Below are 25,667 nucleotides of genomic sequence, written 5' to 3'. Positions count from 1 at the left end.
TAGTACTGATACTGTTAGTAATACTGATACTGATACTAGTACTGGTACTGATACTGGTACTGGTACCGGTACTGCCAGATTCTACTGTCCTGGGATCCTATGATGTTCTGTTTGTGTCCATGGGAACCTTTCATGAACAGTCACATGACCCTAGTTACAGACCGTCCCAGTCACATGACCTGAGCCCCAGCGTCCTCCAGCGCCTCCCCCCTCAGATCTGGACCCGGGTTCATTCAGGTGCTGGTTAAAGGGGCGTGGCCTTGGACGTACCAGCCCCCACCACAGGGCGTCGGCGTAGGTGTCGAAGTCCTGCGCTTTGGGCTGAGCCGTGGGGTTTTCATCGGCCGCCGCGTCCATGGAGACGTCGTCCTTCTCCACCAGGTAGACCAGGAAGGAGGCCAGGATCAGGGACAGGAAGCCGATGTACCAGGCCGTGATCAGCTCCTGGAAAAAACACACAGACCCGGACCGGGCGTCACACGGCGGCGGCCTTTGCTGCGGTCCCGGCCCGGTTCGCGCGGCTGAACACGGTCCGGTCCTACCTTACTGTGGGCGTAGATGGCCGAGCCCAGCAGCTTCCAGGTTCCGCCTCGTCGGTCCATACGCAGCATCCGCAGGATCTGCAGGAAGCGCAGGCTGCGCAGGGACGTGGCCAGAACATTCCCCTGGTTCCGGACCGCCACCACCGGCACCGAGGCGATCAGCACGAAGATGTCTGAGCCCAGAACAGAGACAGAACACACATGACCCTGACCCAGAACCAGACCCTGACCCAGACCCAGACCCTGACCCTGACCCAGACCCAGGCCCAGACCCAGACCAGACCCTGACCCAGAACCAGACCAGACCCTGACCCAGAACCAGACCCAGAACCAGACCCAGACCCTGACCCTGACCCAGGCCCAGACCAGACCCAGGCCCAGACCCAGACCAGACCCAGACCCTGACCCAGACCCAGACCCAGGCCCAGACCAGACCCAGGCCCAGACCCAGACCAGACCCAGACCCTGACCCAGACCCAGGCCCAGACCAGACCCAGACCCAGGCCCAGACCAGACCCAGACCCAGGCCCAGACCAGAGCCAGGCTCAGACCCAGGCCCAGACCCAGACCCAGACCCAGGCCCAGACCAGACCCAGACCCAGGCCCAGACTCAGACCCAGGCCCAGACCCAGACTCAGACCCAGGCCCAGGCCCAGACCAGACCCAGACCAGACCCAGACCCAGGCCCAGGCCCAGACCCAGACCAGACCCAGGCCCAGACCCAGGCCCAGGCCCAGGCCCAGGGGGCGTTAATGGGTCCAGACCTGAGTCAGTTCCTAAAGGAACATTATTCTATGTTTAACTGTCCTGAAGTGGTTTATCACCATTTATTAAAAGAATAAACTCTGTATTTTGCATTTCTTCAATAAAAATCAGGTGTTGTCTGACCCCCCCCCCCCCCCCTTACCTAAAATACACAGGGGTTTGCGTGCGAACTTCAGCCTCCCCCTCCATCCTTTGTAGCGACAGCAGCATCCGGCCGCCCAGATCCTCAGCGCAAACTCGGCTCCAAAGATGAAGATGGCGAAGGTTTCCTGAGGAACAAGAACAGAACAGCTGATGTTTGGGTTTGGAACTTCAGGTGGAACTTGGATTAAATCACATGGAAAAGTGCAGAAGAACGAGTGAAAAGACGGAAGAAAACCAGGGAAAAGGAAAACCTGAGGAGCAAAACAACAACATCCCTTTGACCAAAATATAAGAGTCACAAAACCAGTCCAGTTCAGATCTTCTTCATCAGTCTGTCATATTTATATGCACCTGCTTTTACATTTATACCGGGTTTGTGCAAGTAAATCTGAATTTAATCTAATTTAATGCTTTTTAACGACACGTTAAACACATTTGATGCCCATGTCCGACTGCAGATACACTTTTATATATAGTTTATATATACATTCACCGTCCACACCAGGGCTCTCAAACTCACGTTCTTTCAGGTTCCACATTCAGCCTCATTTGATCTCCAGTAGATCAGACCAGTAAAATAATGACAGAATAACCTATAAATAATGACAACTGCACATTTTTGTCTTTGTTTTAGTGCGCAGGTGTCAAACATGTGGCCTGGGGTCCAGTCCAGCCCCTGGGATGAATTTATGAAATGCAGAAATTACACTGAAGATATTAACAATCAAGGATGTTCAAATCATTTTAGGTCAATTCAATCTAAAGTGGGTCAGGGCAGTAAAATACTATCATAATAACCTATAAATAACGACAACTGCACATTTTTCTCGTTGCTGTAGTGTAAAAAAAGGTCAATTACACAAAAATGTTTACATTTTTACAGACTAGACTTTTACAAAAAATGTGAATGACCTGAAATTTGTAAAGAGAAGTCTGCAGAATTGTACCAATATTCTGCCTCTTATTAAATGTTGTGTGTATTTGTTGATCCACTGTGATCTGTAAGTTGTGATGCATATGTGTAAATGATAAACTGAGACATAATATTAAAATTGCACTTATTTTTCTTCAGAATTCCCATGTTCATATTTGTTCATGTTATGTTCAAGTACAGTTCATAGATGTAAACATTTTCATTACAGAATTTGACTTTTTTCACTCAAAAACAGAGAGAAAAACTTTGGAGTTGACATTATTTATCAGTTCTTATCCTATTATTCATATCATTGTACTGCTCTGGCCCACTTTAGATCATATTAGGCTGAATGTGGAACTGAACTGAAAGGAGTTTGACACCCCTGTTTTAGTGCAATAATAAATAAAAAATAATAAAATAAATAAATAAAATGGAATAAATAAAATAAAATGAAATGAACTAATGTGCGGTGTGCCGTTGGATGGAAGCGTTGCGGTACCAGTATAACCAGCCAGTGAGCGGACGTCTTCTCGTGTTCCTTGAACGTGGTCAAAATGGCCAAAATCAAACATCCCAGAACGATCAGAAACCTGCACAAACACAAGAAGAAGAAGAAGAGCCATGAGTGAAATGTGCTTTTACTGATGGAGCAGATAAAAAACAGATGAACAATAAGGAGGATGAAGGCCAGTTACAGGCTGTGACCAGTGGAGGGCGCTGCTCCTCTACCGTCAACATTTACACACATGGTCATTTACTCAAACTGATGTTGAGTGGAACTACAGTCCTGACCAAACCTGGAACTGTGTGTGCTTTTATAATCTGTTTGACATCAAAACTAAACTAAACTATTTATTGAAGTCTGTAACTGATATTAGTTTCATTATTATTAAATTATCTCTGGGATATTTTACTTTAATTTTACTTTATTTCAGCAATACTTTCATACATTTTTATTCTACTTTTATATTTAATTTATTTTTTTACAGTATATTTCTAATTTGTGCGTATTTTGATTGCGCACTATTTTATATATTTTTAAACATATGTCTGTATTTTACTGTGTTGTTATTAGTTATACAGTATGATGGCGTATTAGGGCCACGTCGGAAATAATAAAAACAGTCACTATGAGAATAAAGATGTAATATCTCGAGAATAAAGTCATAGTTTAAAAAAACCCTCACAATTTAACAAAAATAATGTTGTAGTTTTATGAGATTAAAGTCCTAATATTTTGAAAATATATTCTCAATAATGCGATAAAAAGTCATACTTTTTAAATCTTCAGCCTTAATCCGTGTTGATGGCACTTTCCAGTTACAGCCAACGCAAGAAATGAAGCATCAACTTTCACTTCTGTTGGAGCCGATGACTAATGCTAATGTGTTGATGGTGGGCGGGGCTAATAGGCTCAGTAATAAATAAATAAATAAATAAATAATAATAATAAGAATGATAATAGTAACAACAACAACAACAACAATAATAATAATAATAATAATAATAATAATAATAATAATAATAATAATAATAGGTATCTCATTCTGTTCCATTATATTATTCTAATGTTGGTATTACTGCTGTACTGCACAGATAATGGGCTGAAGGTGATCAGAAGGACGTCCATATTTGGACACCAGAGGGTTAACATGAGTATAGACACATAAACAGGAAATGATCCATATTCCTAACAGTGGTCTGATGTTTGTCCTTGGTCTGTTGATCTGATCTAAACCGTCCTGTTTCTGCTTTTCATCCTTTTCCTCAGTCATTCCTGTCCTGTTGTCTTCCCTTCAGTCCCAGACCGGAGCAGGTTCTGATCATCCACCATCATGAATAATTTATGGTCCAACAGTTGGGGTTTGACATCATCCACCTGGAGGAAACCATAGTCCCTGTCGCCCTGGTAACCTCCCACTTCCTGTCCAGTTCAGCGGTGGCGTTTTGGGCTCAAAGTTATCCAGAGGACGAGATAATCCTGGAGCCGATCGATGTTAACGCGATATGATCCAACAGATACCGATCTACGGTGGAGGGACGTCGATGGACATGAGAAGAACCGAGCCAACTCTGAGCCATCTCTACAAATATGAACACCATGCAAACGCTACGTCTCAGATGGTAGAACATCAAACCCGTCAACGGTCCGTTAGGTTAAATAACGAACAAAAGGAGTAAAAATGACTAAAATAATCCACGAAAAGGACAAAATAATCAACAAAACCAATTAAGAAACAAAACAAATACTCCCCCATCCCCCCATCACCCCCAAAATTTAATCATTTGTTCCTTGTGCCAGTATCAACATTTCCTGAAAATTCCATGAAAATCCGTCCATAACTTTTTGAGTTATCTTGCTAACAAACAAACAAACACACACACTCCGATGAAAACATAACCTCTTCACTTGGCGAGGTAAAAATTGACAAAATTGAACTAAACTGTTGATGCGACTTTAGTCAAATCCCACCTTGTCTCCACAGCTGTACCTTCACTCCTGGTTCTTCTGATCGTTCAGTGTTTATCAGTTATGGTTGAACCTTCTAACAGGTTCTTTACTGCCCCCTAGTGGACTGGAGTCACTACACTCATGGGCTTTGGTCTCACTTCTTCTCTGGTGCTTCATGACACATGACATTAATCACTGACCCTTAAATTGCTCAAATATAACTTGTGCATAAAAATTTACCTACTGGAAAAAGGACAATTTCGCAAAAAGTCTCAATTTTCGACTAAAAGTTTTTGCACTGGCAAGAAGTGGTTTTTCGGGCGTAGTTAAATTAGTGTATCACATAAAACTGTAATGGAAAAACTTTTTTCCGCAACTAGAGTCACATGAATATAAAAAAAAAACATGGATGGACCATTAGAAGGAAAGGAACATTTAGAATATTTAAAAAATTTCTGATAAATTTCAAAATTGAAATGTCTCAAAACTGTGAACAAACTTTGTTGACATTGTCCCAAAGAAGAAACAGATAAAATATGAAATGAATCCGACAGTTTCAGAGAAGAAAATGTTTGAAGACATAATGATGAAGACGACGATGATGATGACGAAGATGATGAAGACGAAGATGACGAAGACAATGATGACGAAGACAAAGGCGAGGAAGATGACGGCAACGAAGACAGTAATGAAGACGATGACGATGGAGACGACTAAGACAAAGATGATGGAGACAACGGTGACGAAGATGACAACGACAAAGACGATGGAGATGACGACAACAAAGATGACAACGACAAAGACGGCGACGATGGAGACGACGAAGACGATGGCGACGAAGATGATGGAGATGACGAAGACGACTGCAATGAAGATGACGGCGACGAAGACGATGACGATGGAGACGGCGACGACAAAGACAATGACGATGGAGATGACAATGACGAAGACAACAATGAAGAAGACGATGATGAAGAAGACGATGATGATGATGACGAAGATGACAACTATGACGAAGACGATGAAGGAGGCAGTGACAAAGACGACAATGACAAAGACAATAAAGATGATGAAGACAATGAAGACGACAATGATGACGAAGATGACAAAGATGATGAAGGAGGCGATGACGAAGACAATGATGAAGACGTCAGTGACGGTGTCCTCACAGTAGTCGGTCGTTGCGATAAAAGCCTGTGTGTTGCGATCTTCTGGACGCTGCAGGTGGGTGTGTTTCCTTCTGTTCTCAAAGGTCAGGGGGTGGAGCTAATGCCTGAAGCCCACCTGGACGCTCCTCTCTCTCTACTTCAAACCCCACCACCACCACCACCACCACCACCACCAGTGCTGATCCCCCCCCCCGAGGATTCCTAACAACCAATTTGCCGCTGAGATTCAATAACGGGAGTGCAGAGGGTGCAGTTCTGACCGTTAATTTGCTGTGCGATATGCAAACAGCGGTGGGAAAGGACGGCGTTAATGACTACAGTCACAAGGACGAGATGAGACGGAGCAGGAGTTCCACCGCCGGAGAGGAACCACGCTGAGAACGTCAAATAATGAGTCCACGGCAGAGTTTATAAAAGCAAGGAGAGGGAACGATCCGACAGACGCATACATCCACTTTCAAAGGGTGTGTACGGAGGACGAACACTGCCAAATGAACAAAACATGGCTCTGTTCAAAAAAGAGGACTTTATTCACTACTGGTTTTCTTTCGAAATATTATTAGAACAAAAAGAAAAACATCTATCTTGTACAAAAATGTTTGTTTTAGTTCAGATAGACAGCAATGAAAGTAGGCAAAGATAAGTCTAAACGACCCAAATGAAGAACAAACACAATGAAATGAATGGTAATAAACAGAACTAAGCAAGAATGGAACAAACTACGGGAACACAACACACAAGAAAAGTGTAAAAGGAAATTCAAGAAATCACTCAAGACGCATCTATTGACTATAAATGATTGATACTTGGGTTAACTGAATATATGTGCTGTATATACTGTAGCGCTGCTGACCTAAAGGAGCTGTCACGTCTGTATTTTGTCTGTTATTTAAACAAAACTTCACAACAAAATTTACAACAAAACAAAATTTAAAAACTGTTATTTAAACGGCCAAAACACGGTATCCAAAATCTCTCTGACAGGAAATTTTAGAGACAATTTGACAGATTAGTGTTGCTAAATGACCCACATTTTTACTTTTAAATTCATTTTTGCTTTAGTTGGACCATAAGGGATTATCCAAAACCAGGAGCTACTTTATATTGAAATAAATGTTGGAATGAAAATCAATTAAAGTCGTCTCTCTGATGGGACATTACTGTGTTTGGACCCGAATGTAGTTTGTGAAAAATTATTTTCACTTAAGAAGGGTTAAATAGAGAGAAGAATCCATCTGGCCATTGTCACAAAAGTAGCGCTGGGTCTTTGTGGGTTAATACTGACATCTGGGACTGAAGTTAGTGAATGGGTCCTTCCTGTTTTTAACTTTGTGTACCTGCTGCACTGAACTGCGAATGTCACGCTGCCACAAAGTGGTATCGGTGTAGTTGTATCAGAGTATTTTTACAAGTACAAGTACAAGTATCGGACCCGATACCCAATACTGGTATTGGTACTGGTGCATCCCTAATAAAACCCAATAAAATCAGGATGAAAACCATGGATTTTATTGTGAATATTTTAGTGTTAAATACAAATCTACCCACAGACAAACTGGATGTGTTACCCCTGCATTCAGACAGCGGTCAACCCCCCACCCCCCCATCAGGAATATGGACTAATTCTCCCTGAGGCGACACCCCCCCCCCCCCCCCCCCCCCAACGCCCCCCCCCCCCTTCACCCTTCAGCTGACAGCAGGTCACATTTTCCAGTGTTTCCACCAATCCCAGCAGGAAACTGTGTTTGCACTGATGCCCCCCCCCCCCCCCCCCCCCCCCCGGAGGCTCAGTGGGTGGGGAGAGGACAGGAGGATTTCCAGCCTCTGATTTAGGAAAAGCTGATGCTGCAGAAACCATGTTTGACCTGATGTGGAGGAGGTGGAAAGACTTCAGCTCTGAAACACATTCACTGTTTCACATTTACAATCTGAATATTTAACGTTTTCTTCGTTTTTTCACTTTAAAACGCAGATGGATGGTGGATTATGGGATGCCTCGGAGCTGAGCAGACGTGCCCGAACTGAGCGCTCTGATTTATCCTATAATTTAACATAAATTAAACCGTGGAGGGGGTAAATATAACGGAAAAAAATGGATGCTTGACTTTGAAACAAAGACCGAAAGAAAGATAAAAGATAAGAAAGATGAAAAAATGTCACTGATGATTGGTCTGGTATCAAAAAATAAAACTCAATATCATGGATGTGTGGAGTTTTTTCAGCTCAGAATGAATGTGAAGCTGTGTAGTCAACTTCTGTCTTTCATATTTGTGTTATTTTTTCGTTCACATACATTAAAATTAATAAAATGAATAATCATCTACAAAATCTGTTAAACCAGGGGTGTCAAACATGCGTCCCGGGGGCAAAATGTCCCCCCCCAAAGGTTCCAATCCGGCCCCTGGGATGAATTTACAAAGTGTAAAAATTCCACAGTCCAGACTGTGGAACTCATTTTAGTTCAGGTTCCACATACAGACCAATCTGATCTACAGTCAAATAATAACAGCAGAAGAACCCACAAAAACCTAAATATTTTCTTCTGGGTTTGATGTGAAAAAAATATTACATTATGCTGATAAATAATGACAACTTCAATTTTTTTTTTCTTTGTTTTAGTGCAAAAAATAACATTAAATTATTAAAATATTTAAATTTACAAACTATCCTGAAACAATAAAATGTGAATAACCCGAACAAACATGAACAACCTGAAATGTCTAAAGAAAATTCAGTCCAGTTTGAACTCTTTTCTTCCTGTTCCTCAGTGTTTAGTGTCTTTGTAGATCTGATCCAGAATACACATGGACTAATGAGAAGTGGAGGAAGAATATTGTTAAAACTGAACTTATTTTTCTTCAGAAAATTCCGTTTTTTCAGGTTATTCACATCGTTTTTGTTTGGATAGTTTATAAAAGTAAGTATTTTCATAATTTAATGGGGTGTTTTTGCACTAAAACCACGACAAAAATTTGTAGTTGTCATTATTTATAGGTTATTCTGTTATTATTTTACTGGTCCGACCCACTGGAGATCAGATCAGGCTGAATGTGGAACCTGAAAGAACCTGAGTTTGAGAGCCCTGGTATAGACGTTAAATGTTCCAGTAAAATACAGAAGTTCAGTCAGATCATATTTCATCTAAAACAACAACTTTAATTAGAGCCTTTTCAGCTTCTAAAAACACTCACAAAATCTGAAAAAGTGACTAAAATGGAAGAAAAGTTCAGCCGGTATCAGACGTAAAAGTCATAAAAACTACAAATGCACTGGAGGTCATAGTTCATTCTTTTTTTTTCTTCTATAAATCCTCATAAAACCTGAAAAAGTGACTGAAACTAAAGATAAATTAATGCGACTAACACTAAAACACAACCTGTCATCCTGGCGTTTCCTGTATCGTCTGTTTCTTCTGCTGGTGTTTGATATAAACAGTCGTGTTCTGGTGTAAACACTCGTTTATTTACTCTGTGTTTAACACAACAGACGAGCTAATGAGTGGAACTAATCACATTCATTACATTCATTTAAACGTCTGTTAATTGACTGATAGAACTAGAAGCAGACCTCCGTATGTACGAGCGGCGTCTGAGCTTTAACGGCGGCTTTGGCGAGCGCCCGGCGTCCTTGGAACCAGCCAATGAGAGACGCCCCCCCACCCCCACAGCCTCATGGGATCACAGCGAGCGGCTGAAACAGATCAATGAAGCGGTGTTTGAATCCCTCCTTCTGAGTCTGTTCGATTATGGGAGTTCAGTGCAGAGGACGCCAGCCTCTGATTGGTCCATTTGATCAGCTGACGACCCAGGTTCACCCTGAAGCCGCCGCTTCAGTCGAAGGAAGGGTACACACTTAAGGATTTTCTAAACCCTTACAGACCCAAACGTCCACCTTTAACCCTTAAACACTCAAACGTCCACCTTTAACCCTTAAACACTCAAACGTCCACCTTTAACCCTTAAACACTCAAACGTCCACCTTTAACCCTTAAACACTCAAACGTCCACCTTTAACCCTTAAACACTCAAACGTCCACCTTTAACCCTTAAAGACCCAAACGTCCACCTTTAACCCTTAAAGATCCAAACATCCACCTTTAACCCTTAAACACTCAAACGTCCACCTTTAACCCTTAAACACTCAAACGTCCACCTTTAACCCTTAAAGACCCAAACGTCCACCTTTAACCCTTAAAGATCCAAACGTCCACCTTTAACCCTTAAACACTCAAACGTCCACCTTTAACCCTTAAACACTCAAACGTCCACCTTTAACCCTTAAACACTCAAACGTCCACCTTTAACCCTTAAAGACCCAAACGTCCACCTTTAACCCTTAAAGACCCAAACGTCCACCTTTAACCCTTAAAGACCCAAAAGTCCACCTTTAACCCTTAAACACTCAAACGTCCACCTTTAACCCTTAAAGACCCAAACGTCCACCTTTAACCCTTAAACACTCAAACGTCCACCTTTAACCCTTAAAGACCCAAACGTCCACCTTTAACCCTTAAAGACCCAAACGTCCAAGTTGTTGTTGAGTGTGGGGGGGTACCTACATACAATAGGTAGCGCCCCCTTCATAACAGGGGGGTGATACACATTACCACCAAAGACCGGGAAGGGAGGGGGGTGTAGCTCAATAACTGGTGCAACGTACATTATTGTGGAGGACCAATAAGTTACTGAGGCAATGAGTGGGGGGGGGGGGGGGGGGGGGGGGGGGGGGCTCAGAGATTTTTCACTGATATAACATGCTGCTTGATATTGATACTTACACAGACTTATTTCAGTGCCCCCCCTCAGCTGTCTCATTCCAAACGCCCCCCAACGGTGGCCCGATGATACCGCCCCCACTGAGAAACACTGATCTAGAACCTAGAATGCACTGTAAAAAAACAGAATGCACTGTAAAAAAAAAAAGGAAAAAAAATAATGCGCTGTAAAAAAAAAAAGTACAAAAAATAGAATGCACTGTAAAAAAAAAGGAAAAAAAAAGAAGAATGCACTGTAAAAAAAAAAAGGAAAAAAGAATGCACAGTAAAAAAAAAAAAAAAAAAGGAAAAAAAAGGAAAAAAAAAAGGAAAAAAATGAATGCACTGTAAAAAAAAAAAAAAAAAAAAAAAGAAAAAAAAAAACCTGTTCTCATTATTGGGTTAAAATGTCTTAAATCTGCCAGTGGAGGAAGAAAATTAACCTTATCAAGTTAAAATTAAAATAATAAAATATATACAAAACTGAGACAAAAATGGGATTAAAACAGGGAAAAATTATATAAAAACGAAAAACAAAAAAACACTGTCCGATTTTCGTATTGTTTTCATCCCATTTTCGTCTCGTTTTTGTGTCATTACCTCCACCAGGAGGTATTGTGATCGCTTTGCTTTGTGTGGGTGTGTGTTTGTTTGTTAGCAAGATAACTAAAAAAGTTATGGACGGATTTTCATGAAATTTTCAGGAAGTGTTGATACTGGCACAAGGAAGAAATGATTAAATTTTGGTGGTGATCGGGGGAGGGGGCACGGGGGGCCATTGATCTGCCTTGGCAGAGGTCTGCACTCTCCGAGCGCTTTACTTGTTTTGTGTCTTGTTTTCACTTTTTTCCTTTTTTTTTTAGTTAAATCATGTTGAAAATCTTGACATTTCTGTTTTTCTATGGTTTACTTCATTGATACAAACTGGATTGAATTAAGACAAAAGGAAAGACACGAAGGAATGAAGGACACGAGGAAGGAAAGGAGACGTCAGATGAAGTCCGACGGACCACAGTCCCACTCATCAGTCACCTCCGTCTGACGCCCGATCGCCCATCAATCACCCGCTGTCCGGTTCTGAAGTTATTAAGGCCACGAACCGACGCAGGATGAAAAATCACACTATTAAGCGTCCAGGAGGGAAAAGGCGTTTTAATGAGCGGCCGTTTGGGTTTGTTTACTGACCCCATGAAACCGGCATTATTGACCCCATTCCACAGCCATCAATCATCACCATCATCCTCCTCTTCCTCAGGGAGGGGGCATCACTACGACCACTAGGACAAATGAAAACACATGCCATCGGGTTCGTCCTCAAACATTAACAACGACGATAAATGAACAAATGGAAGCAAAAAAAAGAGGCTTCAGAAAAACTCAGACGTATGAAGGATCGATTTGTGTTCAAATGTTGACGAATAAATGTCAAATATGAATAAAATGAATGAAATCACCTATTTTAGCCTAAAACAGGCGGTAACACCCCCTCGGTGGAGTCAAGGGGGTTCCACTTGTTTGTTTGTTTGTTTGTTTACACTTTAGCAGCAAATTTATTGGTTGAATTCAGACCAAACTGGCTTCATAGATTCCCACTGAGCCAGAACAGATGTGATTCTATTTGGGGAAAAGTAGGTCAAAGTTCACTTTTTTAATGATTTTTTAAAAAAAAATCTTCCCATTTACTTATAGTGGGCGAATACGTGCAAGGGGCGGGGTTTGTTGTGCTCAGCACCACTTCTTTCATTTTCTTGGTGATTTTGTTCTTTTTTGTTCATTTCATTGATTACTTTGTGAATATTTTTGCTGTTTTGTTGATAATGTTCGTTTGAAGGACATTTTGTTCATTTTCTTGATTATTTTGTTCATTTTTGTTAATTTTTTTTTTTATAATTTTGTTCATTTTTGTTCAGTTTCTTAATAATTTTGTTCATTTTTGTTCATTTTCTTGATTATTTTGTTCATTTTTTAGACTAATTTTGTTCATTTTTTGATTATTTTGTTCATTTTTGGTCATTTTCTTGATAATTTTGTTCACTTTCTTGATCATTTTGTTCATTTTTGTTCACTGTCTACACTAATTTGCTCCTTGTCTTTTGTTTCTGTTTTTCCTCGATTATTTCCTTTATTTCCCCAAATGTTTTTGTTTACTTTTTTGTTTATTTTTGTGTTTATTTGTCTTGATCATTTTGTTCATTTTTTTGTTCCTTTTGATAATGATAATTTTCTTCACTTTTGGTTGGGGTCATTCATGAACCCAGAAGCCGAGTCCAGGTCCGGTTCAGTTCAGGAAGGCGGACCGGGCTCGGAGGAAATGACCAGACATATTAAAAAAGCGTCCGGAAGCTTTCTGCGCTGCCGTGTGTGCTCAGACAGAAGCAAAGTGATAAAAACCAAATCTAATAAGAGCAGCTCGGCCTTAACCTCCTGCTGCTGCAGCTTCCTATTATGTTTGACACTAAAAATAAGAATCTAAAACAGCACATTATTACACAGACGGGCTTTAAACGTGCACATTTATAACAGACGGTCACTCCAGAAATAAAAGAAATATAAGCATAAGGTGTTAATATTATGTCTATTCATATTTTATGTCTGTTTTTATTTTATTCTACTTGAGTTCTATTAATATTTTACTGTAAAATGAAGGAAAATGAGAAAAAAATTAACTACAATTGTTATTAAAAAGTAAAATAAGCAACAAAATAAACAAAAACAGCCAAAGTGAAAAAAAAAAAAAAAAAAAAATCAACAAAAAAGAATAATATAATAAATAATAAGTAACATGAACAAAATAAGACACAAACTGAACAAATTGAAGAAAAAAAATAATGAAATAGGTAACAAAATGAACCAAAACAAATAAACAATTAAGGACATGAATGAAAATAAGGTTGGAGACACATGGTTTATGTTCAGGTAATGACATATTTTGCGTAAAAAAAAGTCAATTTTTCTTCAGTTTTCATCTGTTTTAATATAATAACTATTACATATAGAAAATACACAATTTTCAGTTAAAAATGCAAAACACACCACAACACCTCATTCCAGCATACAACGAGGTTATGTCCTTTTTAAAAGTATAGACAATTAAATATTAAAAAAAGGAGAACTTGGACAAATTCTATAATAAATGGAAACTGTTAATGGATTTTTTTTTTTTTGCGACAGTGTAAAATTAAGTTAAAAATTGAGAAAATGTCATTTGGGAACCAACACAAAAGTAGAACTGGGTCTTTATGGGTTAAATGAAGACAAGATGGACGTAGGTTCACCATTAAATCTGTTCAGTTTGCACTGAAAATTACAGTAGAAAAGAAAAACTATATAAGAAATTAAATATAATATCATAAATCAGAGCTGGAGTCAGCCCCCTTTAGTCTGTTGGTCCAAAGGTTCAACGGGAATAAAGTATGAAAATAAAAACACCTGACACTACGAGAATAAATTCGTAAAATATCAAGACAAAATCCGTAATTTTACGAGAATAAAGTCGAATACAGAAAGAGTCATAATTTTACACCTTTATTCTTATAAAATTACAAGTTTTATCTTGATATTTTTTGCATTTAATTCTTCTTAAATTATGACTTTTTGTATTCAATTTTATTCTCATATTTCAAAAATAAAGCCATGATAATCCGAGAATAATGTAATTTAAAAACAGGTGGAAAAATATCCTAATTTACAGAATACAGTCGTACCCACTCATTGTATAATGTAGAACTGGAACATTCTGTGAGGTTCTACTGTCAAAGGCCAAATACTGAGACTATTAGCCCCGCCCACCATCAACACATTAGCATTAGTCATCCGCTCCAACAGAAGTGAAAGTTGATGCTTTGTTTGTTGCGTTCGCTGTAACTGGAAACTGTCATCAACAAGGATTAAGGTTTAGGATGTATAAAATATGACTTTTTACCACACTATTGCGAATTTATTCTAATGTTACAACTTTAATCTCATAGAAGTGCGACATTATTTTTGTTAAATCATGAGGTTTTTTTTTTAAACTTCGACTTTATTCTCAAAATATGACTTAAATCCCGTAAAATTATGACTCTTTTTATATTCGAATTATGTCTTTTATCTTGATATTTTGCGACTTTATTCTTGCAGTGACAGTGGTTTTATTTTTGTACGTGGTCCTAACACGCCGTCGTAGTGAATCTGTTTGTGTTTATGTGGAGACACAGGATTGAAGACGTGATGACTTCCGTGTGGTTTCGATCCAACATCTGGACACGTTCCGGCCCAATCGGATCGTCTGCGTCTTAACGTCAACTCATCTCATGGATTTCTGTTCCTTCCTGCGTCTCCAGGCATGTTTTTTTTCTTCCTCTCCTAACCTAATAATGCAGCAGATACCGAGGTGCTGTATCACTGCACCCCCGTCCGCGCGCCCAACATCAGATGACATGCATTGTACGTCTCCATGGCAACAGCTGCTCATTCTGGAGTATCCCTCTGTCTCCCAATCACCATGGCGACACCTGCTCGCTTCCACCCCCCTCACCCCCCCTTTGTCAGGGATCACCAGCCAAACCTCGTCTGAGTGCGTTTCCATGGCGATGCTCGACAGCAGCCGCGGCGGGTGAGCGGGTTCACGGCGCGATGCTCAGTTTGGCGTGATGCGATGGGCGGGTTTGGCGGCGTTTCCTCTGAGGATCAGAACAGACGGTTTGAGCGTAAACACAGACCTTTAACGGACTGACGTTTAGAACCACGGCATCTGGAACTGGACCGGAACACCATGTTTACCCCCAAAAATAAAAACAGAACCTGTGTCCCTGTCTGTCAGCAACTGTTTTATGTGGATCAGAACCAGCTGAATGTGTTCTATGTTCCAGTCCTGGTTCTGCTCTGTTCCAGTCCTGGTTCTGTTCTGTTCCAGTTCTGGTTCTGTTCTATGTTCCAGTCCTGGTTCTGTTCTATGTTCCAGTCCTGGTTCTGTTCTGTTCCAGTTCTGGTTCTGTTCTTCATTCCAGTACTGGTTCTGTTCTATGTTCCAGTCCTGGTTCTGTTCTGTTCCAGTTCTGGTTCTGTTCTTCATTCCAGTACTGGTTCTGTTCTATGTTCCAGTCCTGGTTCTGTTCTGTTCCAGTCCTGGTTCTGTTCTGTTCCAGTTCTGGTTCTCTTCTTCATTCCAGTACTGGTTCTGTTCTATGTTCCAGTCCTGGTTCTGTTCTGTTCCAGTTCTGGTTCTGTTCTTCATTCCAGTCCTGGTTCTGTTCTGTTCCAGTCCTGGTTCTGTTCTGTTCCAGTTCTGGTTCTGTTGTATGTTCCAGTCCTGGTTCTGTTGTATGTTCCAGTCCTGGTTCTGTTCTGTTCCAGTCCTGGTTCTGTTCTATGTTCCAGTCCTGGTTCTGTTCTATGTTCCAGTCCTGTGGTCCGGATGCACATCAATCTAACTATAGAAGTGGGCGGGACTTTCACTGGAGGAGAACTCGGCTCATCCAATCACAGTCCAGACATGACTTCTATCAGAACTAGACTGATATCTGGAACCACTGACATGTTCTAAAGCATCAACAGATGGACCAGTAGAAGGAAAGGAATGGGTAGAATATTTAAAACGTGTCAAAAAAAAATCTAAATTTCTATAAACCTTTGTAGACATTGTCCCAAAGAAGAAACAAATAGAATTAGAAATGAATCCGACAGTTTCAGAGACGAAAACGACGAAGACGACAATGAAGACAATGACGAAGATGATGACGAAGATGACAACAAACACGACAATGAAGACGACAACGAAGAAAATGACAAAGACGACGACGACGAAGACGACAATGAAGATGACGACGAAGACGACGGCGACAACAAAGACAATGATGAAGACGACAACGACGAAGACGACAATGAAGACAATGACGAAGACAACAACAAAGATGACAATGAAGACGACAATGAAGACGACAACAAAGATGGCGATGAAGACAACGACGAAGATGACAACAAAGACAATGACAAAGACGACAATGAAGATGACAGCGAAGACAATGATGAAGACAATGACGAGCATGACAACTTAGACGACAATGAAGACAATGACGAAGATCAAGACAATGACGAAGACGACAATGACGAGAAAAAAATCTTGTTTCACCCAAAAATCTGAATTGTACATTAAGACCTGCTGTGGGCGGAGCCTAAGCCTCCAGCTGTTGTGCTGCTAATTTTCTTTGTCTCTACCTTTGAAAACTTTAATTTGAGGGGAAGGACACGTGTTTACCCGCCCCAGAACCGGGTCCGGATTGGCCCGATCTTGTGACTAAATCCGATCTAATCTTCTAAAACATGTCAGATCGATGACGACAAAGACGACAACGAAGACAATGACAAAAATGAAGACAAAAATGAAGACACACAAACACATTTTGCCAAATTTTTCAATAAAAACATTGAAACAGAGTTAGGGGTACTTGGATAAAATACATGTATTTCCGGGGGTACTCCACTGTAAAAAGTTGGAGAACCACTGCATTAATTCCGTGGACTAACTCGTGGCCTAAACTGGATTTGCTCCCAGTTAATGCCCAGATAAAAGACTCCCTGTGTACGTTTCAGCATCTCCAGTCGACCTCCATTACAGCGATCGATGCTCGTCCCGTTTCTATAATGAAAGCATCGATATCAATAACACTATCAGCCGGCAGCGGTCGTATTTCCTGATAGACTTCCACAGAGACGCTTTTTTTTCTATATGATGTGTTGTTGATGGAGCGGCAGAACTCACAATCCATTAATCTGGAATAAATAGGACAGATGGAAGCAGGGTTGGGTCGTAAACAGGAAATTTCACACAACAAGAGGAAAACGATCAGTGATTCAACATGAAAGTTGATGAATTTAGGTGTTTATTAGCGTATGTAAACATTGTGCATTTCCGACATTTTCGACCATTTCACTCACTATTGATCAACATCTACTCATGTCATAAAATAATCTTTGTTCATATTTTTATTATTTCTTGTAAAACTCACATGAACGTCATCTTAACACTGTTTTATTTCTAAATTATGAGATCAATACTGTTGTTTTTTTTTTTTGGAGCGTCATAAATAGGGCTGTGTATCGGCAAGAATCTGCCGGTGCGATACAAATCACAATACTAGGATCACAATACGATATATCACAATATATCATGATACTGTTAAAAAGGCAATTTTTTGTTTGTTCTGTTCTGTTTTACAGACATTACAGTTTCAGATCCTGTTCAAATGTTCATATTCTATAAGTTCAGAACTAACATCAGAACAGTATTTTAGTTCAATCCAAACAAAGGAACGAACATTATTTAATAAAAGAGTGTTAAAGAATAATAAATAAAATATAAACAAAAAAGAAAAAAAAACAAAAATGAACCTCCACAACATCTGCATTTGAATAAATACCTAAAAATATCAATACAGTACTTTTTAATATTGAGACAGTATTGTGAAAAGAAATATTGCGATATATTGCAGAGCCGATATTTTCTTACAGCCCTTGTCATAAACATATTGGACATAACAAACAATTAGTTCTTAATATGTATCTGCATTTATTTATATTTGCAGGTATTTAACACTATGAATCACAGCTTAAGTTCAGTATTTATTTTTTTCCCCTTATTTTAAAGGTGTGGAGGTCATGGGACAGTAGCTTTTTATTTCTTATTATTTTGTTGAGCTGTAAAATTCAATTATTGTTCAACCTTTAAAGAGTCAATCTGTTGTATTTCTACATTAAAATGACCTGAATTCTCGTTTGTGTTTCTACTATAGATCTGTGAAGTGGTTCCAAAGATGCTGATGTATTAGACTGAACAGATATGAAGCGAATTTATTTACATCGACAGGTTTAAGGGGATTTCTGTGACCACTAGAAGGAGCAGTGAGTCACTCTGTTGATGAGAACCATAAAGACACAACTGTCAGAGTCCTAGAACAGAAGTGATCAAACTACAGTGGGTGTTTCCTCCACTGGACTGAGCTGGAAAAGGAAAGAAGCTGATGAGGGTAGACAGTTATTATGGGATGTTCTTATCATTGCTAAGTTTCCATTTGTTGATCCGTGGTTCAGACTAAACTGTGACAGTTCTGACCTTGTTTGTTGGATTCAAACAGATCTTTAGTTCAGTTATTGACGACTCAAACCAACAGAAAACAGAGGATTAGTGGTTGTACTTTAGCTGTTTTAGCCTAAGAACAGAGCTAAACTAGCAGAGCTAAGCTAACAGAGGGGATTAATGGTTTTACTGTGAATTTGAAGTTGTCATTATTTATAGGCATAGTGTAATATTATTTTCACATCAAACCGAGACAAAAATATGTCAGTTCTTCTGCTGTTATTTGACTGTAGATCAGATTGGTCTGTATGTGGAACCTGAACTACAATGAGTTCCACAGCCTTGACTGTGGAATTGTTGCACTTTGTAAATTCATCCCAGGGGCCAGATTGGAACCTTTGGGGGGACGCATTTGGCCCCCGGGCCGCATGTTTGACACCCCTGACTCTAAAGTCAAGCAGATGTTTAACCCTGTACTGACAGTGTGTTTCCATCTTATCTCCTATGGTTTATGATCCTATGTGGGCGTTGTGTATTTAAAAGTGTGCCTAATGTAAAACTTAAGTCCTGATCCTGAAGTTGACCAAGATGTGACCCAAACTATCCTAAGAACTAGACCACTAATAAGTTAAACAAAGGCATCGTATCTTCAAATATAAACTACTACTGACTAAGATGTGATTAAACTTTAAGACTTCAACTTTCTAAATTTAAATAATATTTCACAATGTAAGATAAACTGTATAAATATTCGCATATGTACAAAAAACACTAAACAGCAGGAATTCACTGATCGGTGTGTGTTTGATTTGTGGCTATAAGAGCTGAAAACCAACAGAAAACAGATCTAACATATAAAACAAGGACGGGCCAGTGTGGAAGGACACAGATAATACAGCAGATCATCCATCAGTTGTGTCATGTGACCTTTGTGTGCTTCCCTTCTTCTATCTCTTGTGTTTTGTCCTTCAGGTCGAATCAGTGTTTTTCTTTCTACAAACAGCTCAGTCAAACTTTAAACAGGACGCTAACAGGTAAACATTTACCTGCTTCGTCCGACCTCCGACAGATCGCAGGTTTTCCAGTTTGCGTCAGATACAAACTGCCGATATGTCGCGTACGATGCAGGTGAAAATGATCAATGTGTCGATAAAAAGCCACGAATGCGTCTGCGGAGCATCGATTGTTTACTGGAGGAGGTGCTGAGGTTGGGTTTGTTGGCCTCAAACTGTCATATTTCAGACTCACCGTGTCATTCACAGGCCCTGGGGAGAATTAAATATGCAAAAAGACACGTCTGTTCACCGATACAAACTAAACCTGGCCTTAAACCAGCGAACCGGAGATGAGCCACTGAACAGACCTGAGATACAACGACAGTAACAAGAGCGGAGGTCAAACGGACCTGGTGTCGGGACCATCAACACAAGAAGGACATGATTACAAGACAAATGGGTAAATGTGCTCAATATTACAGATTTTAATCAGATTAACTGGAAAACAAATGACACAAGTGCTGGTTTAGCTCATCTTTTAATATATATGATGGTGTGTTCCTCCACATATATGTTGGTTTAAGTCCATTTATCCAACACAAGTCTCTGTCTCAGTCATGACCACATTAGAACTGATCCAATGAGACTTTAAAGCATCCAAGCACCTCATGTAGTTGGACTAAACCTACTGCTCAAACCACCACAGATCACTTAAATCACCGTTCCACTTAAATAACTGTTACACTTTATATCACTGCCCCGAAATGTGTAAATACAATCAGAAGTCATTATTTACAATATTGTAGCTGTAGCTCTTTTAGAGGTAGTTCGTTAGCAGGTGTCTTTTACAGTAAATATACGAACCTTAATGTTAACCTGGTACTAACCCACTGTTTGGTTTGGGTCTGTCTGTTTTCTGTCTTCTTGTGCTGTATGTAAAGCTGCTGAATACTGGAATTTCCCTCAGGATTAATAAAGTATCTATCTATCTATCTATCTATCTATCTATCTATCTATCTATCTATCTATCTATCTATCTATCTATCTATCTATCTATCTATCTATCTATCTATCTATCTATCTATCTATCTATCTATCTATCTATCTATCTATCTATCTATCTATCTATCTATCTATCTATCTATCCATGTTCATGAATGTTCCACTGATAGAACCTGTCCAGTCCATGTATTGTCATGTGCAGACAGTGTTTTGCAGTAGCTCTGGTAGATCTGACACTAATAGTCATTTGGACTTACTGGCTTCATATACTTTATGAAGTTTCCCTTGGCAAAGCAAATTTCTTCAGCACCAGAAGGCAGCCAGACTACCATTCTGCTGTTATAATGTTGGACAAGACAAGTTAAACAGAATAATAAAAAAAAAAGTGTGTATGTGTGTGTGTGTGTGTGTGTGTGTGTGTGTGTGTGGGGGGGGGGGTGTACAGTGTGTAGGACTGGGGGTATAGGGGTGTATTTCATAAGTGCCGTAACAACCACAACTGACGTGAAACCGAAACTGAATTTTGGACGTCTGACTCTCAACACCTCTCTACACCTCTCTTTTACTCCGGAGTTTACACGAAACTTCCACAACTTCTAACCTATATCCACTGGACCCATGGAAATACTGGGCCCCATGAATTTATGTTTACCACCACCCCCACCCCCCTTTAATGGCGCCTCAGTCTGGGAAACTTCAGCCAACCAGCCTTTAGGACTGGATTTGTCTTTATCTGTGACTCAAATCTGGTCAAATGTCACTCCTTTTATTGTAGAAGTATTTGACTGGCAGACCAGTGGAACTGGTGTAACATACAGTTTGTTGCTGATGATCTGCAGTGATTCTGTAACAGCAGCTCAGACCCATAAACGCCTCCATGTCCTTCAAACCCCTGGACTCCACGGTCTGTTTCGTCCAGTGTGTTGAAGACCTCAGTTGCAGGTTTTCAGCTTCCATTGATCAACACCTCAGCTGCACTTCACTCCGGTAAAACTGGGTTAAACGGATGCAGCTTTAAAACATGCACCGTCTGCAAACACCATGGAAGAAAAAAAAACAACAGGACGGAGGAGGAAATCAATGAATGTGCAGAGAGCCGACGTCTACAGGTGTGTGTGTGCACGCAAAGGGAAGGATGTGAGGACGGCGTCGTCGAAAACACTTCAAAGAGAATATTTAAGAGCAATGACGGCGGCAGAGCGCGGCGGCAGAGCGCGGCGGCAGAGCGCGGCGGCAGAGCGCGGCGTCGACTCCACCTCCAACAACAACGACAACAGCAATGCACACGTCGTCAACTAACGCCGAGGGTTCCCAAATCAGGTCAGTGCTGCAAGTGAGCAATAATCACATTAGAGTGTGTTCATGGTGACGAAGGAAACCAGGAATTACAGGCCTCGCACTGAACCCTGCTGTAGAAAACCACCAAAACACCTGAAAAAACCACCAAACACACGGAAAAAACCACCAAACACAAAGAAAAACCACCAAACACACGGAAAAAACCACCAAACACCAAGAAAAACCACCAAACACCCTCTTCTGATCCATTAATCCTATCAATCCATGTCAGTAATTGGTGTAAAATACAGTTCTTCATCTTTTCATGGTCATCAGATATGACCATATTTGGACGTTCAGAGGCTCCATAGTTACCGTGGAAACACCATCATCTTCTCCAACATTGATTCACCAGTCAAACCCATGCAGTTGGATCAGTGCCAGTGGATGGACGCACTGGGATTATGTTCAATTAATGACAAATTGGACTGAAAAAGACACTGTTTATTCAGTTTTCTCTATTTTTGATACAATAACAATTTTTTTCTTAGTTTTTAATAAAAATCTACATGATCAGTGAATTAAATATAAGAAAAGACATGATTTTCACTGAGAAAACACAAAATACAGAGGATAATATTAGAATAAATGTTGATAAATCACTTAAAAAAGGTGAAATAGAGGAAAAAATGCATTTGTGAAGTACCACTAAAGGAGCTCTGGGTCTTCATGTGTTCAACGGTTCAGATCAGCAGATGTTTGTAGGAGCTCAGAATCCACATCTCAGTCATAAAAATAAAGGATGACAGTCTTGGCCCCATGGGATCACAGCACAGATGAAGTGTTTGGTCGATAATATTCGTTATTTTGACCTAAAACTGTGATAAAGTGTTTGCATCACATTTAATTTGCACCAATCAGAGCCCAAACATCTGCTCAGAGGCGCTCCGTTATTCATGAATGTTCTTGGCTCTTCAATGTCCACGTGTGTTCTAAAGTTCTGTGGTGTTGGACCGGGTCTGGGGGGTCATACGAGGACCTGCTGACCCGTGTGTGTGTTCATAGTTTTAAGGCAGAGTTACTCCAGTATTTGTGCAGAAATCTGAACTCACTCCCATAATGCACTGCTGTGGATCTGTTCTGGTCTCCTTCTGCTGACGTGTTGGACTCTGAGTGACAAGGAGGAGGGAGGGGGGAGGACCCCCCCGGGGCCCACGGCATCCCCGCTGGACTCGGCGACGCTGCCGTTTCATTGAAGCGATTCGTCAGCGTCACCTCAGAGGTGAAAATGGAAGACGGACACAAATGCTATCGGGACGTCTCAGGGACGGGGTACCACGGATAAGGCCGACGACGGAGATAAATTCAGCCTGCAGCGGCGATAAGGCCGACGGCAGCGAGGTGAGTCCAGGTCAGAGTCTGATCTGGATTCATCAGATAATCCACGACAGTCTGAACCAGAGGCAAAAAACACTGAAGCACAACAAAGTTTACAGACAGACACAGACTGGGATGGAACTGGAGGATTTAGATTAGACTGAGATTAGATTAGACTGAGATTAGACTGAGATTAGACTGAGATTAAATTAGACCGAGATTAGACTGAGATTAGATTAGACTGAGATTAGACTGAGATTAAATTAGACCGAGATTAGACTGAGATTAGATTAGATTAGATTAGATTAGATTAGATTAGATTAGATTAGATTAGATTAGATTAGATTTAGATTAGATGGGTATCAGTGTATGATTTGTCGGGCTTGATGAGATGAAAATTTTAGCTTTTGTTTCATGGTTGTACAACATTCCTACTGGCCACTGGGGCTGTTTTTGTGTATCTAGGGGGCGCTAGAGAGCTCATTTTGGTACTTATGGAGTTAATTTTTCCATTTTATCAAATTTTTCACTGGACCTGACATGCATGTCAAATTTGGTGAGTTTTTCAGCATGTTAAGGGGGTCAAGTTCCAGTTTATTGCGTCTCAGTTTAATAACAAAAAACGAACGAAATACAAAGGCCCTCTCCCTGTGGGCTCGGGCCCTAATAAACAAGAAGTTAATGAAAAGAAATAAATAAAAAGAAGGAAATAAGCAACAAAACAAACAAAAATACAGAAAATATCATTAATTAGGCTGAAATCTGAGCTGATGAGGAGAGAAAACTCTACTACACTTGGACTGGAATAGAGGAAATGGATTTGTGCAGTGGTTACTGAGCATGTGCAGTGGTTACTGAGCATGTGCAGTGGTTACTGAGCATGTGCAGTGGTTACTGAGCATGTGCAGTGTCCATGGACAGTGGACGTGGATGCTCCAAACTCTGAGTCTTTACATAATAACTGCGCAGCGTCATCCAGTCTCAGGACGACCACTGCAAACACTCACATCCAACACAAAGTGACGTGAAGGTCGTCCCGGCGGCCTGGTCAACCCGAAGGCGGTGGCGTAGGCGGCGGCGGTCCCGGGTCGGACTGCGGCCTCACTGCAGAGGGAGTCGGTGACAGCGGGGTGGGGGGCTCTTCAACCTGTCACAGGCTGAGTCACTCTTTTATTTCCACTGCAGTTTTCTGCCTCCGCTGCAGCTCGTATTTCATTGATCGGTTTATACGCGGCGCTGCCACTGAACGCCGCGTCGCTTCAGACGGAAAACACACTGGACAACACGGCCGTAAAACCAGCAGCTCTGACGTGCACTGTCCTCTGACACCACTAAGAACCACTGCTCTGATTTGTGTTCATTACAGCTCTGCTGTAAAACCTGCTGTTGGTTCTGATGTGATGAACGCTCTGGTGTCCAGACGAGATGATCACACACCAGGGGGATTCAAAGCCGGTCGTCTACGGCCGCTATCCTGCAGGTTTTAGATCTGCGCTCTCAAACTCATCTTAGTTCAGTTCCACATTCAGCCAAATTTGATCTGCAGTGGGCCGAACCAGTAAAATAATGACAGAATAATATATAAATAATGTCAACTCCAAACTTTCTTCTATGTTTTAGAGCAAAGAAAGTTAAATTATGTGATGAAAATGTTTACATTTACCAACTATCCTTCAAAACAATGTGAATAACATGAACACACTGAAATTTCTTAAGAAAACTAAGTGCAATTTTAACAATATTCTGTCTCAGTTTATCACTTAAACATGGAAATTACAATGTACCGATCACAGTGGATCTGTAAATACACAAAACATTTAATAACAGGCAGAATATTGTTAAAATTACACTTCAGACATTTTAAAATGTTCATATTTGTTCAGGTTATTTGTGTTTTTGTGAAATGTTACTTTGTTTTACTGTAAATACAGTAAAATTGCATGAAAATGTTTACATTTACAAAGAGAAAAATGTAGAGTTGTGAGTATTTATATGTTATTTTAATAGTATTTTACTGATCCGACCCACTTGAGATGAAATTGGTCTGTATGTGGAACCTTCAGTGTAATTTTTGGACTGGACCCTTTGGTGGGCCAGATTTGGCCCCCGGGCCGCATGTTTGACACCTGTGTTTTAGATGATTCCCTCTGTCATCACACCTGAAAGCCTTTACATCGTTATCATTCTTCTGCAGAGTTTGATGACGAGTGGATCATTAATG

The 25,667-nt window shown here is 40.6% G+C and overlaps 1 protein-coding gene across 1 annotated transcript in view; it reads right to left on the bottom strand.

Annotated features, from left to right (window-relative positions):
* kcnq3 (potassium voltage-gated channel, KQT-like subfamily, member 3) overlaps positions 1 to 25,667 on the bottom strand; it is a 98,164-nt gene that overhangs the window by 19,814 nt on the left and 52,683 nt on the right. The window contains 4 exon segments of the mRNA XM_030160726.1: positions 271 to 444; positions 543 to 715; positions 1,450 to 1,576; positions 2,867 to 2,957. Of these exon segments, the coding sequence (XP_030016586.1) occupies positions 271 to 444; positions 543 to 715; positions 1,450 to 1,576; positions 2,867 to 2,957 (565 nt within the window).

The sequence above is a fragment of the Sphaeramia orbicularis genome, chromosome 17, assembly GCF_902148855.1.
Source record: "Sphaeramia orbicularis chromosome 17, fSphaOr1.1, whole genome shotgun sequence".
Taxonomy (NCBI): Eukaryota; Metazoa; Chordata; class Actinopteri; order Kurtiformes; family Apogonidae; genus Sphaeramia; species Sphaeramia orbicularis.
Note: the sequence above shows the minus strand (reverse complement) of the source record. Positions and strands in the feature narration are given on the sequence as shown.